Here is a 17,726-nt window from a genome sequence, read left to right on the forward strand (position 1 = left end):
ATTTGTGGGAAAACAGAAAATCTCCTACGCTCTTTGTGAGAGTATATATTTGGTACAACCTTATTGTAGGGCAGTCTGGCAGTATCACATTTAAATGCCCATGTCCTTTGAAGTAGCAGTTACACTACTGAGACTTTTTGTTTTAAAGCTATTTTATTCAATTTCTTTATATTTGTACTCCCATATACATTATTATATAAAGGTGATTATATCATACATGTAATTCAGTAATTGTAATTCAGTCTTACTTTTTCTTGACTTTTTTCTCCCCCTTCTCCCATGGCTTTTCTTCCTGCAACCCATGCTAAATATTTGTGTAGCTAGCCTTAAATACTTTTCTCCATGTTCACGTAATCATATATAGAGATTTACAGGTTATTTTGATATTTATTCACTTTTGTGGAAGGAGTACATACCAGTACATAGAGAAATATGTATAAGAACATTCATTGCAGCACTGTTTGTGAAAGCACAAATTTGAAAAGAGCTAAAATGTCCTAAGTGTCTAGTTGAATAAATTATGATTCATTTCAAAAATGTGGTGAGAGCTATATGTACTGATAATGGAAAGACACTAAGAAATATAAAGTGAAAAATGCAAGCTGCGGAACAATCCATGTAGCATAATATTTGTAAAAAGAAAAAAGGGTATGTGTACTTGTTCTGATGTGTACTTACACTTAACTTTCTAAAGGGATAAATAATATGCATTGTCTCTGGGAAGAACAAAGGCAGAGTGCTTCTCAAGGCTCTTTTCAGAGTTTTTTATCAGTTAGGAAAAAAGCTACCTGGTAAACATTATTTTGCCATAGTCATTAAAAGTGGGGGTGGGGGATGGGGTGGCTCATGCCTGTAATCCTAGCACTTTGGGAGGCTGAGGCAGGAGGAATGCTGGAGCTTATGAGTTTGAGACCAGCCTGGGCCATTGTAGCATGACCTTGTCTCTTTTTTTGTTTAAAAAAAAGGGGGTGGGATGGGGTAGAGGGTATCAGCAAAAGAATGAAGCCAGCATTGGAAAATATACGTCTTAACAAGTAATAAAAAGGAATGCTAATTTAAAAATCATTTACCTGTTACTAAATTTAAAATATTTAATGCCATTGTAGTAATGCTGCTGACATCATAAACTGGCACAAGCCTTTGGAAATGATTAAGCAGATGTACCAAGAGCTATAAAATTGGTTTAGGTTTTTTTTTCCAGACAGAGTCTTGCTCTGTTGCCAAGGTTGGAGTGCAGTGGTGCAATCTTGGCTCACTGCAGCCTCTGCTTCCTGGGTTCAAGCAGTTTTCCTGCCTCAGCCTCCTGAGTAGCTGGGGTTATAGGCACATGCCACCATGCTTGGCTAATTTTTTTTTTTGTATTTTTAGTAGAGATGGGATTTCACCGTGTTGGCCAGGCTGATCCTGACCTCCTTGGCTTCAAGTGATCCACCCGCCTTGGCTTCCCAAAGTGCTGGGATTACAGGCGCGTGCCGCCATGCGCAGCTTATTTATTTATTTTTTGTATTTTTAGTAGAGATGGGGTTTCACCATGTTGGCCAGGCTGGTCTTAAACTCCTGGCCTCAAGTGATCAACCTGCCTCAGCTTCCCAAAGTGCTGGGATCACAGGTGTGAGCCACTGTGCGCAGCCGGACATACTTTTGATTGAGTAATTTGATTTTTGGCAACCAAGCATAGGAAAATACAGTTTATGAAGCCAATTAAATGGCCAAAGGTGCTTTTTGTAAGATTTAATTTTGTTTTTGTTGTTTGAGACAGCATTACTTTGTCACCCAGTCTGGAGTATTACTCTGTCACTCGGGCTGGAGTGCAGTGGCATGATCATGACTCTCTGCAACCTTTGCCCTCTGGTCTTAAGCAATCCTCCCACCTCAGCCTCCAGAGTAGCTGGGACTACAGATGTGCCATCACGCCCGGCTAATTTTTGTGTTTTATTGTAGAGACGGGGTTTTGCTGCCAGGTTGCCCAGGCTGGTCTCGAACTGCAGACTCAAAGCGATCTGTCTGCCTTAGCCTCCCAAAGTGCTGGGATTACAGGCATGACTGCTGCACTTGGCCTTGTAGCATTTAATTTAATAAATTAATACTATGTGTGTGATCAAAAATGCAAAAGATGGCCAAGCTCAGTGGCTCACACCTGTAATCCTGGCATTTTGGGAGGCTGAGGTGGGCAGATGGCTTGAGTCCAATAGTTTGAGACCAGCCTGGCTAACATGGTGAAAAACCCTGTCTCTATGAAAAAAAAAATACAAAAATTAGCCAGACAAAATGGTATAGACCTGTAGTCTCACCTACATAGAGGCTGAGGCGGGAGAATTGCTTGAACCCAGGAGGTGGAGGTTGCAGTGAGTCAAGGCACTCCAGCCTGGGTGATGGGAGTGAAACCCTGTCTCAAAAAAAAAAAAGCAGAAGGATCAAATTGCAGCTCTATGACCCTCAGTCACTTGCCCTCAAATAGGGAGTGCCCAGGGTGGATCGTTAGTCTCAGTTGTCCTGAGAGGTAAATGGGTTATGTTTTTTATTAGCCCCTTGTGAATTTGGTTGACAGGAGTAATGCCTTTAGCATTTGATGAATTGATAAATATGAGTTTCTAAAGCTACAAGTACAAAGAGCAGATCCTGGGCTTCTGGTTGGAGATAGCTCTTGAGGTCAGACACCAACCTGCCAGTCTCTAACCCATGTTAAGCTCCAAATTGGGACTGTTACCTCCCTTGATCTGGGCATTGTATTTTCATTAATGAAGATAAGATTGTTAGCTTTTTTGTGTTTTACTTTGGGCTGACCCTTTTATAGATGGGCATATATATGTAATTGCATTTTTTTTTTTTTAAGTTGGAGTCTCACTCTGTTGCCCAGGCTGGAGTGCAATGGCATGATCTCAGTTCACTGCAACCTCCGCCTCCTGGTTCAAGCGATTCTCCTGCCTCAGCCTACCAAGTAGCTGGGACTATAGGTGTGTGCTACCACACCCAGCTAATTTTTTGTATTTTTAGTACAGATGGGGTTTCACCGTGTTAGCCAGAATGGTCTCGATTTCCTGACCTCGTGATCTGCCCACCCCAGCCTCCCAGAGTGCTGCGATTACAGGCGTGAGCCACTGTGCCCAGCCATATAATTACATTTTTACACACAGAAAATTATTACTTAGTGAGATCTAGTAGGCAGAATCCTTTCCCAACTTGAGGTTTTTTTGGGGAGTGGAAAAGAATAAAAGGGGTCTTTGGAATCACTCTTTGAGATTCATTCATACATTCATTCATTTAACAAATATTTGTTGAATCCTGACTTTGTATGGAACAATGTGAAACAAATACTCTTCCAAGTCCTTGTATAGCTTACTGTCTGGGGTGGGGGTTAGAAACATGTAAACAGGCAGTTAGAGTGTCATCAATGCTGTGATGGGGCAGAAATGCATGATGCCATAGGAGTATAGAGGAGGGCAGACAGGATCTTGTTTACTTTCCACAATAGCCCTATGAAATAAATGTTTTTTTTTCAGCTGAGGCCCAAGAACTTGGTATTATAAAGTCTAGGAGGGTGGCTGTGCGCAGTGGCTTACATCTGTAATCCCAGCACTTTGGTAGGCCGAGGCGGATAAATCATGAGGTCAGGAATACGAGACCAACCTGACCAATTTGGTGAAGCCCCGTCTCTTCTAAAAATACAAAAATTAGCCTGCCATGGTGATACACACCTGTAATCCCAGCTACTTGAGAGGCTGAGGCAGGAGAATTGCTTGAACCCAGGAGGCAGAGGTTGCGGTGAGCTAAGATCATACCACTGCATTCTAGCCTGGGTGACAGGGTGAGACTCTGTCTCAAAAAAAAAAAAAGGGCTAGAAGTGATGGTGGCTTAGAGTAGGGTACTACTAGTGGAGTTGGAGAGATTTGGATAAATATGCAATATATTATAGTTCATCAGTTTGTAAATGTCTTTTGACATTTTCACATTTCTGAAATTGGCATGTATCATACATTTGATGGCAGGTTATTTCTTTCATAGAGGAGGTGTATATAATAATGTGTCTTAGATTACATGAAATGTTTTATAGAAGTGGAGCCAACAGGTCTTGCAGATTGGATATAGGAGGTGAAGAAAAAAAAAAACATCAAGATGACTCCTAAGTTTTTGGCATTACTGGGTGATGGTGGTGCCATTGACTGAAATGGGTAGGGCTGGGATAGGAACAGGGTTGAGGGAAAAAATAGAGTTCTGTGTTGGCCATGTTACCTTTTTTTTTTTTGAGATGGAGTTTTGCTCTTGTCACCCAGGCTGCACTGCAGTGGCGTGATCTCGCCTCACTGTAATCTCTGCCTCCCAGGTTTAAGTGATTCTCCTGCCTTAGCCTCCCCAGTAGCTGGGATTACACGTGCCAGCCACCACATCCAGCTAATTTTTGTATTTTTTTGTTGTGTGTGGGGGTGACTATGAGAAGTTTTTTTTTTAAATTGTACTTTAGGTTCTGGGGTACGTGTGCAGATCATGCAGGATTGTTGCATAGGTACATACACGGCAAGGTGGTTTGCTGCCTCCATCCCCCCCATCACTTATATCTGGCATTTCTCCCCATGTTATCCCTCCCCAGCCTCCCCACCCTCCGCTGTCCCTCCCTTAGCCCCCTCAACAAATCTCAGTGTATGATGCTCCCCTCCCTGTGTCCATGTGTTTTCACTATTCAATACCTGCCCATGAGTGAGAACATGTGGTGTTTGATTTTCTGTTCTTGTGTCAGTTTGCTGAGAATGATGGTTTCTGGATTCATCCATGTCCCTACAAAGGACACAAACTCATCATTTTTTATGGCTGTGTAGTATTCTGATGTATATGTGCCACATTTTCTTTGTCCAGTCTATCATTGCTGGGCATTTGGGTTGGTTCCAGGTGTTTGCTATTCTAAATATTGCCGCAGTGAACATAAGTGTGCATGTGTCTTTATAATAGAAGGATTTATAATCCTTTGGGTATATACCTAGTAGTGGGATTGCTGGGTCAAATGGAATTTCTGTTTTTAGATCCGTGAGGAATCGCCACACTGTCCTCCACAATGGTTGAACTAATTTACATTCCCACCAACAGTGTAAAAGTGTTCCTATCTCTCCACATCCTCTCCAGCATCTGTTGTCTCCAGATTTTTTCTCTCTGGCTGCCCTTAGCATTTTTTCCTTCATTTCAACCCTGGTGAATCTTATGATTATATACCTTGGGGTTGCTCTCCTTGAGGAGTATCTTTGTGGTGTTCTCTGTATTTCCTGAATTTGAATGTTGACCTCCCTTGCTAGGCTGGGGAAGTTCTCTTGGATAATACCCTGAAGAGTGTTTTCCAGCTTAGATTCATTCTTGGCTGTGACATTCAGGTACACATATCAAACGCAGATTAGGTCTTTTCACATAATCCCATATTTCTTGGAGGCTTTGTTCATTTCTTTTCACTTTTTTCTCTAATCTTGCCTTCTCGTTTAACTTTATTGAGTTAATCTTCAATCTCTGATATCCTTTCTTCTGCTTGGTCGATTCAGCTATTGAAACTTGTGTATGCTTTGCAAAATTCTCGCGCTCTTTTTCAGCTCCATCAAGTTTTTTATGTTCTTCTCTAAGCAGGTTATTCTAGTTAGCGTTTTGTCTAATTTTTTTTCAAGGTTCTTAGTTTTGTTTCTTTTTTTTTTTTTTTTTTGAGATGGAGTTTTGCTTGTTACCCAGGCTGGAGTGCAATGACGCGATCTGGGCTCACCGCAACCTCTGCCTCCTGGGTTGAGGCAATTCTCCTGCCTCAGCCTCCTGAGTAGCTGGGATTACAGGCACATGCCACCATGCCCAGCTAATTTTTTGTATTTTTAGTAGAGACAGGCTTTCACCATGTTGACCAGGATGGTCTCGATCTCTTGACCTGGTGATCCACCTGCCTCGGCCTCCCAAAGTGCTGGGATTACAGGCGTGAGCCACCACGCCTGGCCTAGGTTCTTGTATTCTTTGCATTGGGTTAGAACATGTTCCTTTAGCTTAGAGAAGTTTGTTATTACCCACCTTCTGAAGCCTGCTTCTGTCAGTCCATCAGACTCATTCTCCATCCAGTTTTGTTCCCTTGCTGGTAAGGAGTTGTGATCCCTTGGGGTAGGAGAGGCGTTCTGGTCTTTGGTGTTTTCCTCCTTTTTGTGCTGGTTTCTTCTTATCTTCATAGATTTATCTACCTGTGGTCTTTGTAGTTGGTGACTTTCGGATGGGGTCTCTGAGTGGATGTCGTTTTTGTAGATGTTGAAACTATTTCTTTCTGTTTTTTAGTTTTCCTTCTAACAAGCCTCTCTGCTGCAGGACTGCTGGAGGTCCACTTCAGACCCGGCTTGCCTGGGAATCACCCACGGGGGCTGCAGAACAGTAAGGGTTGCTGCCAGTTTCTTCTTCTGTTACCTTTGTCCCAGAAGGGTACCCGCCAGATGTCAGCCAGAGCTCTCCTTTATGAGGTACCTCTTTAGATATACGGGGGTCAGGGAGCCACTTGAGGAGAGAGTCTGTCCCTTATCAGAGCTCAAGTGCTGTACTGGGAGCTCTGTTCCATTCAGAGCTACTGGGCAGGTATGTTTAAGTCTGCTGCAGCGGAACTCATAACTGCCTTTTTCCCAGGGGCTCTGTCCTGGGAAAGTGGGGCTTTAATTATAAGTTCCTGATGTGTGCCGCTGCCTTTTTTCACAGATGCTCTGCCCAGCAAGGAGTTAGTCTAGTCACAGTCTGCCCGCAGAGGCGTTGCTGAGCTGCCGCGGGCTCTGCCCAGCTGCTGCGTAAACCTCCTTGCAGTTTTGTTTACAGAGGTACAGTTAGAACTGCCTCGGTAATGGCGGAATGCCTCAGTATTGGTGGACTGCCTTGGTAATGACAGATGCCCTTCCCCCCACAGAGCTGGACTGTCCTGGGTCCAGCTGCCCTTGCTACTAAACTCTCAATCCAGAGCATTTCAGATTGCTGGTCTTTGTGGGGGTGGGATCCGCCGAGTCAGATCACCAGGCTCCCTGCTTTCAGCGCCCTCTTTTTTAGTTGAATGGGCGGCTCTGTCTCCCAGGCGTTCCAGGCACCAGTTGAAAGGGCTGCCCAGATTTGTGTGAGTTTTTTTGCGGAAACTCATGGCACCGGTTGAGACAGCCGTGCTGAGAACTCAATGGCGCTTTTTGGCCTGGGAATCTCCTGGTTTGTGGGCGGTAAAAACCTTTGCGTTGTTCTTGCTGGGAACTGCACTACAGAGCTGTTCCTACTGGGCCATTTTGCCCAGGTATCGTGAGAAGTTTTATATCACTGGGGCAAAAGGAAAATCAGTTCTCCCAGTGAGTACATATAAGTTATGAAGGCTGAAAAATCCAAGATGAAGGTGCCAGCACCTTGTGTGGGCCTTGTTATTGCATCCTCATGGAGTAGAAGGCAGAGGGCAAGAAAAGATGAATGTGTGTCCTTACATGGCAGAAGAGTGAAGGGCTAATTTTTGTATTTTTAGTAGAGATGGGGTTTCACCATGTTGGCCAGGCTAGTCTGGAACTCCTGACCTCAGGCCTCGGCCTCGCAAAATGCTGGGATTACAGGCGTGAACCACTGCGCCCGGTCCATGTACCTTTTAAAGACTTAAAAAATATCCAACATGTCAAGTAGACAGTTGGAGTTCAGTGAAGAGCTCAAGGCTGTTAATGTAAAATTCAGGGCATGGAGTCTAGGTCTAGTAGCATGAATGGTTCAGTAGAGAGGGGAGAATGATGCTGGAACTACAGGAATAAAATCCTTGAGAAGGTTAGAGGAGATTAGGTCCAAAGTATAAGGGAGGGATTGGCCTTTGGTAATGGTAGGGACATTGTGTTCTGCTGTCAGTGAAGGCAGAGAGTCTGGTATGTTTAGGTCAGGAGATTTGTTGGTGGGAGGATGAGTGAGTTCCTAGCTGTTTGCTTCTATTATCCTAGTGTTTTATGAGACAAGATCATTAACACAGTGAAGAGTTGGGGGAAGGAGGGATTGGCACTTCAGAGGCAGAAGTTACACTGAAATGCATAATGCAAGAGGTAGGGATCTGGTTTTCATTGATAAGCTTAATTAGTACTCTCTGAAGCCCACTGTCTAGTCCTTTTTGGGCCAAGCAATATTGTTTTGTCAATACTATTACAAGATAGCCTTGATGATATGCAGAAATACTGTATTTTAAAAATTATCCTGTTAGGCTGAATTTAATCAGAAAAGCAAATGGGTCACCTAGTGTAAGTTGGCTATTGTTTTAAATTTCTTGACAATGCCAAATTTACTTAATTAGCATTCTGTTGATATTTTCAATTCCTGATTTAAAGGAAAAGAAGGCTGTCACAGTTAAATGGTATTCCTGAAAGTGTGGTCCACAAGTTTCCTGGATCAGAATTGCCTGGAGGTGCTTGTTAAAAATGCAGTTTCTTGTTTTTTTTTTTTTGGAAACAGTCTTGCTCTGTTGCCCAGGCTGGAGTGCAGTGGCACAGTCCTGGCTCACTGCAAACTCACTGCAACCTGTATCCCCCCCGGGTTCAAGTGATTCTTGTGCCTTAGCCTCCCCAGTAGCTGCGATTACAGGTGTGTGCCACCACACCCCAGCTATTAAAATTTTTGTATTTTTAGTGGAGGTGGGGTTTCGCCATGTTGGCCAGACTAGTCTGGAGCTCCTGGGCTCAAGGGATCCACCCACCTTGGTTTCCCAAAGTGCTGGGATTACAGGCGTTAGCCACTGCGCCCGGCTAAAAATGCAGTTTCTGATTCCTGTTGTTGTAGAGTAAGGCTTATGAAAATGTTCTATTTGCGTTTTTTGTCTTTGCCACTAGATTGGGAGATCCCTGGAAGTCTTTTTTTTTTTTTTTTTTTTGTAGCCCCAGTACCAAGCATATAGTAGATGCTTGATAAATGTCAAATCAGTGAACGAATGACCCACAGATATCAGATATCCTCATCACATTGTAAAATACTTGTTGAGTTGTAAAAATTACTAAGGGAATACAGGTCTGTGGTGAAAATGAACAGTACAGAAGCATATAAAGTAAAAACTGAAAGTCTGCCTTCACATGCATGCATCTTCCCATTCTTCTGAGGTAATAATTGTGAGTAATTTGGCAGTGTTTTTTTCTAGAGATTTATCTGTAGTCATATAAAAGCATACATAATCTTTATGATTTAAGGCCTTAGTTTTAGAGAAAATATCTGGCCAGTCACAGTGGCTCACGCCTGTAATCTCGGCAGTTTGGGAGGCCGAGGCGGATGGATCATCTGAGGTGAGGAATTCGAGACCAGCCTGGCCAACATGGTGAAACCCTGCCTCCACTAAAAATACAAAAATGAACCGGATGTGGTGGCGTGTGCCTGTAATCCGAGCTACTCCAGGGGCTGAGGCAGGAGAATCACTAGAACCCAGGAGGTGGAGGTTGGAGTGAGCTGAGATCATGCCACTGCACTCCAGCCTGGGTGACAGAGTGATACTGTGTATCAAATAAATAAAATAAAGGAGAGATCTTCTTTGGATCTTTTATAACTTAAAAAAATTGTTTTTTTTCTTTGTCAGCCAGGCTGGACTGCAGTGATGCCATTATAGCTCACTGAAGCCTCGAATTACTCAAGGGATCCTCCTGAGTAGCTGGGAGGATCCCACATCCACCTAATTTAAAAATATTTTTTGTAAAGACAGAGTCTCGCTATCATGCCCATGCTAGTCTTGAACTTCTGCTCTCAAGTGATCCTCCAGCCTCAACCTCCCAAAGTGTTGGGATTACAGGCGTGAGCTACTGTTTTCCAGCTTTTTATAGTTTTTGAGATTTTTTTTTAAATGTATCTTTAAAGCCTTCCAATGTTATTTCTTAGTCCTTTCATGACAGAGTTCGGCTCTTCTTCCTTCAATGCATATATTCTTTTTTTTTTTTTTTTTTTTAATGACGTGGGGGTGGGTCTTGCTGTATTTCCCAGGCCAGAGTGCAGTGACTATTCACAGGTGTGATCATGGTGTACTGAGGCCTCCAACTGCTGGGCTGATTTAATCCTCCTACCCACTGTGTGTGTAGTTGGGACTACAGCACACCTAGCCTGCATATATTTCCTTTTTTTTTGTTTTTTGTTTTTTGGAGACAGAGTCTCGCTCTTTCACCCAGGTTGGAGTGCAGTGGTGAGATCTTGGCTCACTGCAACCTCCACCTCTGGGGTTCAAGCGATTTTCCTGCTTCAGCTTCCTAAGTAATTCGGACTACAGGCACATTCTGCCACATCCAGCTAATTTTTATATTTTTTAGTAGAGATGGGATTTCGCTATGTTGGCCTGGCTGGTCTCAAACTCCTGATCTCAGGTAATTGTTCCCCTAGGCTTCCCAAAGTGCTGGGATTACAGGCATGAGCCAGTGTACCCAGCCTCCTGTTTTCTTATTTTTTCCTGTTAATATGTCAGCTAGTCTGCAAATATTTTCTTTCTTTTTTTTTTTTTCTCTTGAGACAGGGTCTCACTCCCATCATTCAGGTGTGACTGCAATGACAATGGTGCTATACCATGGCTCTCTGCAGCCTCCACCTCTTAGGCTGAAGCAATTCTCCAGCCTCATTTTTTTTTTTTAATACAGACAGTTTCACAGTGTTGCCCAGGCTGGTCTTTAACTTCTGGGCTCAAGTGATCCTCCTGCCTCAGCTTCCCAAAGTGCTGATTACAAGCGTGAGCCACTGCATTCAGCTGCCTGCGTATATTTTCTAAGAATAGTAACATGAGCCTTGAAATACATTCTAGGGACTTGTACCCCTGGTAGTGAATTTTACTTGGAAAAGATACCAAACAAAATCTGCCTTCTTTCTGACCATGTATTTCTTCCTTAGTGTGATTTCCTTGGACTGCTTCACCTGTTGGTTACTATCTCACCTGGAATTTGATATTTTCACTTAGGGATTTGGGTGGGGCTCTCTGTCTTGTAACTTTTTGCATCATGTTTCTGATCCTTTGTTCCTTTGGACTGACCCCTCAAAAAACAGGTGTGTGTGCAACACAAAAGTATGTAAGAAGATGGATGAAGTCTGAGTCAGTTTTTGGTTTATGTAATATATAGTGCTGTTTACTAACAACCAACATCACATATTGACCTATACCTGGGAAATCGTATACCCAGCAAGAGTTTTCTTTCCTGAGTAAAGAAAAAAACTTGAAGTCTACTACTGAAGAAGTCCAACGTATAGTGGTTGAGAAATGCATAGGAATTTTAATCAACAAGTTGAGCCATCATATATTTTGAAAGATTAGAAAAGTATACAGGCAGTGCAATATCAGCCTCTAGGCCAAATAAAAAGCCCTAAAGAAGTGGCTAAGTCTAACTTTTTTTTCTTTTTTTTGAGATGCAGTCTTGTTCTGTGGCCTAGGCTGGAGTGCAGTGGCACCATCTTGGCTCGCTGCAACCTCTGCCTCCCGGGTTCAAGTGATGCTCCTGCCTCAGCTTCCAGAGTCTCTGGGATTATAATAGGCTCACACCACCACGCCTGGCTAATTTTTGTATTTTTAGTAGAGATGGGGTTTCACCTTGTTGGTCAGGCTGGTCTTGAGCTCCTGACCTCAAGTGATCCACCACCTCTGTCTCCCAAAGTGCTGGGATTACAGGTGTGAGCCACCACACCCGGCCTAAGTCTAACTTTTAATACGTAAAACCTGGAATTCCTTATAGCTGTTATGTCCCCCTCCTTTAGCATTTTGATATCCTCTGTGGACTATGTGTCACCACACCTGGGCTGGAGTTTGGATCTGGCTGACAGTGAAAGTCCAGCTGGCTGCTGTTGTGATTCTAATTTCCTAAGGGTTTAAAGTCATTAAAACCTTATTGTATTTCAGGAATTCTGATCGGTTGTTTTCTTCACTAATTTGGGACTTTGATATTTGGTTGCTTATGATGTCGATAGCCCTTGTTTTATAAAGTATCTCTTTTATTTTTGCAGTTACATTCTTAATGTCCAGTCAAGCAGTGATGGCACCAGTGGGTCTTGTAAGTACAGTCCACTCAAAGCAGTAACCTATCGAAGTGCGTTTGTAGAGAAAACTCAAATGTGATTTGGGATGTCTGGCCTAAGCTGGTTCTGGTTCATGACCTCTAGTGCTGTCTTTGGGTTGGTGAAATGAAATTTCCCTACTGTCAGGAGTGGAGGAGGGCCTCTGCTTCTTTTCCAACTTACTTCCTTTCCTCTTTTTTTTTTTTAATTTTGTTTTTGGCTCTGGGTTTTCTTTTATTTCCTTTCATGGGAGATGTAAATTTTAATGAGTTTTAATTTATAGACTTTGGTTTTAGGGAGTTAAAGACATAGGCAACCAGATTTTATCATGCTTCAGATGTTTTCTAATGCCTTCTTTCTCTGATTTAGCTGTGGCCAGAGCAGCTCCGCAGAGACAGGGCAGGTGAGTAGGAGAATTAATGAAACTTGACTTTTTTTGTTTTTTAAGGGGGAAAGCCCAATGTTCTGGGTAAGGAAATTTAAGAGTAAACTTCACATTTCCTCTGTGAACACTCTGATTTTCAGCAGAATCATGATGGCTTTTTGACATTGCAACCACGTTCAAAACATTGGATTCTTTATTTCTGACCCATTATCTAAGTGGTCAGTTTCTTCTGCAAGGTATCTCTGTGAACTGTGCCTTAACATCCAGGTTTTACTAGTCTATGCTCATATCAGTCTTTATTCCTTTTTATTTTTACTTTTTTAAAATTAATTTATTTATTTTTTAAGATGGGGTTTTACCATGTTGAGTCATGCTGGTCTTGAACTCCCAACCTCATGTGATCTGCTCGCCTTAGCCTCCAAAGTGCTTGGATTATAGGCGTGACCCACCACGCCCAGCCTTTGTTTTTACTTTTATTTTTTGTGAGATAGAGTCGTGCTCTGTTGCCCAGGCTAGAGTATAGTGGCACCATCTTGGCTCACTGCAACCTCAGCCTCCCAGGTTCAAGTGATTCTTCTGCCTCAGTCTCCAGAGTAGCTGGGATTATAGGCACACCCCACCGTGCCTGGCTAATTTTTGTATTAATAGAGATGGGGTTTCATCATGTTGGTCAGGCTGGTGTCGAACTCCTGATCTCAAGCGATCCACCTGCCTCGGTCTCCCAACATGCTGGGATTACAGGCGTGAGCCACCGCACTCGGCCTAATTCTAACTTTTAATATGTTGAACCTGGAATTCCTTAGAGCTATTATGTCCCCTCCTTCAGCATTTTGATACCCTCAGTGGACTACGTGTCACAATAACTAGTAACAAGATGACCTATGATGTAGCCAGGCACCACATTGGAGGAGTGGCAGTGGCGGTGAAGTGACGCTCACCACAGTGTGATTTCTCTGGGCTGGAGTTTGGATCTGGCTGACAGTGGAAGTCCAGCCGGCTGCTGTCTTGGTGAGCTCTGAAGGGTTCCGAGCAGGAACTGCTTGGCTTCACCTCAGGCAGTGCCGCACAGCTGTCCGGTAAGTGGTGGCAAGAGGTAAAGTGGCCTGCCACACAGCAGTGGAGAGTGAGTGCCGAGGCCGCTGGCAGATGAGGCAGAGAAGCAAGAGGCCCCAGCATCATGGCTCACTGCAGGGAGCAGTTGTAGCTTTGAAGCCATCCTTCGTTGGTTCCCCATGAAACGGAGTTCAGTACTTGTCCATTTACCTAGATAGCAATCCCAAACAGTAGGCTGTCTCCAAGAAGTACACCCTGAAATGGGGCCTCCTTGCCCTTTTGCCCTTTGAATTTTTAGCTGCAATCTCTTCATCCTCACTCAAGTCTTTTCCCCTGTGGCCCCTTCCTTAAGACTCACTTTCATGTCTTTATTTTTTATTTTGTCTTTAGAAACAAGGTCTTGCTGTGTTGCCCACACTGCAGTGCAGTGGCACCATTGTAGCTCATTGGAACCTTGAATTCTGGGCTCAAGTGATCCTCCCCGCTCAGTCTCCTGAGTTGATGGGATTGCAGGCGTGAGCCTTTCATACTTTAAATAGAAATAAATTACTTGGCAGAAAGCAGGCTTCTCACTGATAGCTACTGATAGTCAGCTAACATTCTTTCCGTCCTTGATTCAGTAGTAAAGACTGAGCAGCAGCTCATTGCTTCTAATGTTTGTTCACTTCTGCTGTTGTGATTCTAACTTCCTAAGGGTTTAAAGTCTTTAAAACCCTTTTGCATTTTAGGAATTCCGATTGGTTGTTTTCGTCACTTACTTGGGATTTTGCTATTTGGTTGCTTACGATGTTGGTAGCCCTGGTTTTATAAAGTATCTCTTGTTTTTGCAGTTGCATCCTGAATGTTGTCCGGTCAAGAACTGGTAACACCAGTGGGTCTTGTAAGTACAGTCCACTCAAAGCAGTAACATATTGAAGTGCCTTTGTAGAGAAGACTCAAATGTGATTTGGGATGTCTGGCCTAAGTTGGTTCTAGGTTCAGGACCTCTAGTGCTGTCTTTGGGTTGGTGAAATGAAATTTCCCTACTGTCAGGAGTGGACGAGGGCCTCTGCTTCTTTTCCAACTTACTTCCTTTCCTCTTTTTTTTTTTTTATTTTTGTTTTTGGCTCTGGGTTTTCTTTTATTTCCTTTCATGGGAGATGTAAATTTTAATGAGTTCTAATTAATAGACTTTGGTTTTAGAGAGTTAAAGACATAGGCAACCAGATTTTATCATGCTTCAGATGTTTTCTAATGCCTTCTTTCTCTGATTTAGCTGTGACCAGAACAGCTCAGAAGAGACAGGCCAAGTGAGTAGAAGAATTAATGAAACTTTGCTTTTTTTTTAAATGGGGGAAAGCCCAATGCTCTGGGTAGGGAAATTTAAGAGAAAACTTCACAGTTTCTCTGTGGACACTCTGGTTCTCAGCAGGATCACTATTGGTTTTTGACATCACTATCAGGTTCGAAATATTAGAGTCCTCATCCCCGACCCATTATCTAAGTGGTCAGTTTCTTCTGCAAGGTACCTCTGTGAACTGTGCCTCAATATTTTAGGCTTTACTAGTCTAAGCACTTATCAGTGTTTATTCCTTTTTATTTTTATTTTTAGTTTAGTGGTTTTTGAGATTGAGCGTTGCTCACCCAGGCTGGAATATAGTGGTACAATCTTGGCTCACTGCAACCTCCACCTCCTGAATTGAAGTTATTTTTCTGCCTCACCCTCTCGAGCAGCCGGGGTTACAGGCACGCGATACTACACCTGGCGAATTTTTGTGTTTTTAGTGGAGACGGGGTTTCACCATGTTGATCAGCCTGGTCTTGAACTTGTAACCTCAAATGATCCGCCTGCCTTGGCCTTCCAAAGCACTGAGATTACAGATGTGAGCCACTGCACCTGACCTGTTTACTTCTTTTTAAGTGGCGTCCTCACCTTGGTCTTTTACTCCAGTGTACTTATAGCTGAATCTACTGAGGCACTGCTTTGGTTATGTCAGTCCCCAGTTCAAATAGCTCATAATAGAAAAATCAAGCTGTTTACCCCAACAATAATTAACACCTTCTGTGACCTGGCCATAACCTATCTTTCAGCCTCATCTGCTACTCTTCCTATTAATGAATCCTCTGCTCTAGCCAGAGCTAGATGGAGGGTTGTTGCCCAGGTGCCAAATTATAGGGGTTGCTGAAAAAAATTGCTGGAGTAAATACGCAGTATGGTTATAGATAACTATGGTTTCCCCACTGATTTCTTGAATTACTTACTGTACAAATGCGAATTGGTCATTCTTGTTCCCCCCATCAAGCCAAATAGTGCTGTCAGGTAGGGAAGGGTTGTGTTCTGGCTAGCTCTGATCTCTGTTGAGGGTTTTTACAACATATAAGACACCAACTCCTGACACCAATGTGTTAAATGTCATTTAAAGTCAGCAGTTGCAGTTTTGGCGCAGCGGCTCATGCCTATAATCCCAGCACTTTGGGAAGCCAAGGTGGGCGGATCACTTGAGGTCAAGAGTTTTTGAGACTAGCCTCGCCAAGATGGCGAAACCCCTTCTCTACTAAAAATACAAAAATTAGTGGGGTGTGGTGGCATATGCCTCTAATTTCAGCTACTCAGGAGGCTGAGGCTTGAGAATCACTTGAACCTGGTAGGTGGAGGTTGCAGTGAGCCACGATTGTATTACTGTACTTGAGCTTGGGTGAATGAGACTCTCAAAAAAAATGATGTCAGCAGTTGCAATCAGCTGAAATTCTAATGCCGCATAAGGCATTGTATGAAGCCATTAATCGTTGATGATCAGTTTTATTAATTGTATTTTTAAAGTCAGGCTTATTTATTTAAAGTTTCACTCTTGTTGCCCAGGCTGGAGTGCAATGTTGTGATCTCGGCTCACTCCATCCTCTACCTCCTGGGTTCAAGTGATTCTCCTGCTTCAGCCTCCTGAGTAGCTGGGATTACAGGCATGCACCACCATGCCCAGCTGATTTGACATTTTTAGTAGAGATGGGGTTTCTCCATGTTGGTCAGGCTGGTCTCGAACTCCCGACCTCAGGTGATCCGCCCACTTTGGCCTCCCAAAGTGCTGGGATTACAGGTGTGAGCCACCGCACCTGGCCAAAAGTCAGGCTTACTGAGCTATGGTTTACATATGGCAAAATTAATTCTTTTTAGATGTACAGTTTGATAGATTTTTGACAACCATATGTGGTAGTGTAACCATCACTACTATCAAGATGCAGAGTGTTTCCATTGCTGTTCTATCATGGCTCCTAAGAAGTATTCTGGTATATAATGTTGTACATAATTAAGTGTTTATTAGATAATTGAAGTGTATCTGATTTTTAAATGGAAAAAATAGTTTCTGGCTAGGTGTGGTGGCTCACGCCTATAATCCGAGCACTTTGGGAGGCCAAGGCGGGCGGATCATTTGATGTTGGGAGTTCGAGACCAGCCTGACCAATATGTAGAAACCCCGTATGTACTAAAAATACAGAATTAGCCGGGTGTAGTGGCACATGCCTATAATCCCAGCTACTCAGGAGGCTGAGGCAGGAGAATTGCTTGAACCTGGGAGGCGGAGGCTGCAGTGAGCTGAGATTGTGCCATTGCACTCCAGCCTGGGCAACAAGAGCAAAACTCTGTCTCAAAAAAAAAAAAAAAAAAAAAAAGTTTCTCCCAGCCTCTGCTAGATAGATGGTGAAGAAATATTTTTTAAAAATCAATTTTAAGGGGCCTGCAAGGAGTGTCCACAGGTCTTGGTCCAGTCCCAGGTGGCGTCTATATATGGGATAATATAGGAAGAATAGATATGGGAAGAAGGTGATGAGTTTGGTTTTGGTCATGCTAGAATCAAGGAGCCTGTAGGCAGGGCTGATATTCAAAACTTTCTACCAACCAACAGAGCACAGGCAGGAATTGGCTGCTGGTGAGGACGGATACTATTAATAAACAAATTGGTAAGGCTGTACCTCTGCATACTGATTGAATATCAGCCCTGTCCACAGGACTATCCAGGTAGAAAGTTGGAACTGTGAGGTTAGAAGTCAGAAGAAAAGTTGGGCTCAATATAATGGATTGGGCTGGTGTAATTAATTGTATTGTCATGAGAGGGCTGGGGATGAGTCCTGGGATTGAGTCGAGGAAGATGGGTGAATGGAAAGGTGAGACGAGAACCAAAAGACAACTGTTTCCCAGGAATCAAAAAGAGTTTTAAGGATAGAGTAGTCAGTAGGATAGCAATGGCCTATCAACTTGGCAGTGTCAGAGTGGTAAACATGGTGGAAACAGATGAACATGTGTGTCTGTAGCAGGTGCAGATATGTGCTATAACAGTGTAT

At 43.2% G+C, this 17,726-nt stretch overlaps 1 protein-coding gene across 4 annotated transcripts in view; it reads left to right on the forward strand.

Moving 5' to 3' along the window:
* GCNA (germ cell nuclear acidic peptidase) overlaps positions 1–17,726 on the forward strand; it is a 39,026-nt gene that overhangs the window by 5,145 nt on the left and 16,155 nt on the right. For all 4 annotated transcript variants that reach the window (XM_035288492.3, XM_078364207.1, XM_035288489.3 and 1 more), the window contains exons 3-6: positions 11,924–11,970; positions 12,344–12,377; positions 14,243–14,292; positions 14,668–14,701. In XM_035288492.3, the coding sequence (XP_035144383.1) occupies positions 11,924–11,970; positions 12,344–12,377; positions 14,243–14,292; positions 14,668–14,701 (165 nt within the window). The remainder of the gene's footprint in view (positions 1–11,923; positions 11,971–12,343; positions 12,378–14,242; positions 14,293–14,667; positions 14,702–17,726) is intronic.

Source organism: Callithrix jacchus, chromosome X, assembly GCF_049354715.1.
Source record: "Callithrix jacchus isolate 240 chromosome X, calJac240_pri, whole genome shotgun sequence".
NCBI lineage: Eukaryota > Metazoa > Chordata > Mammalia > Primates > Cebidae > Callithrix > Callithrix jacchus.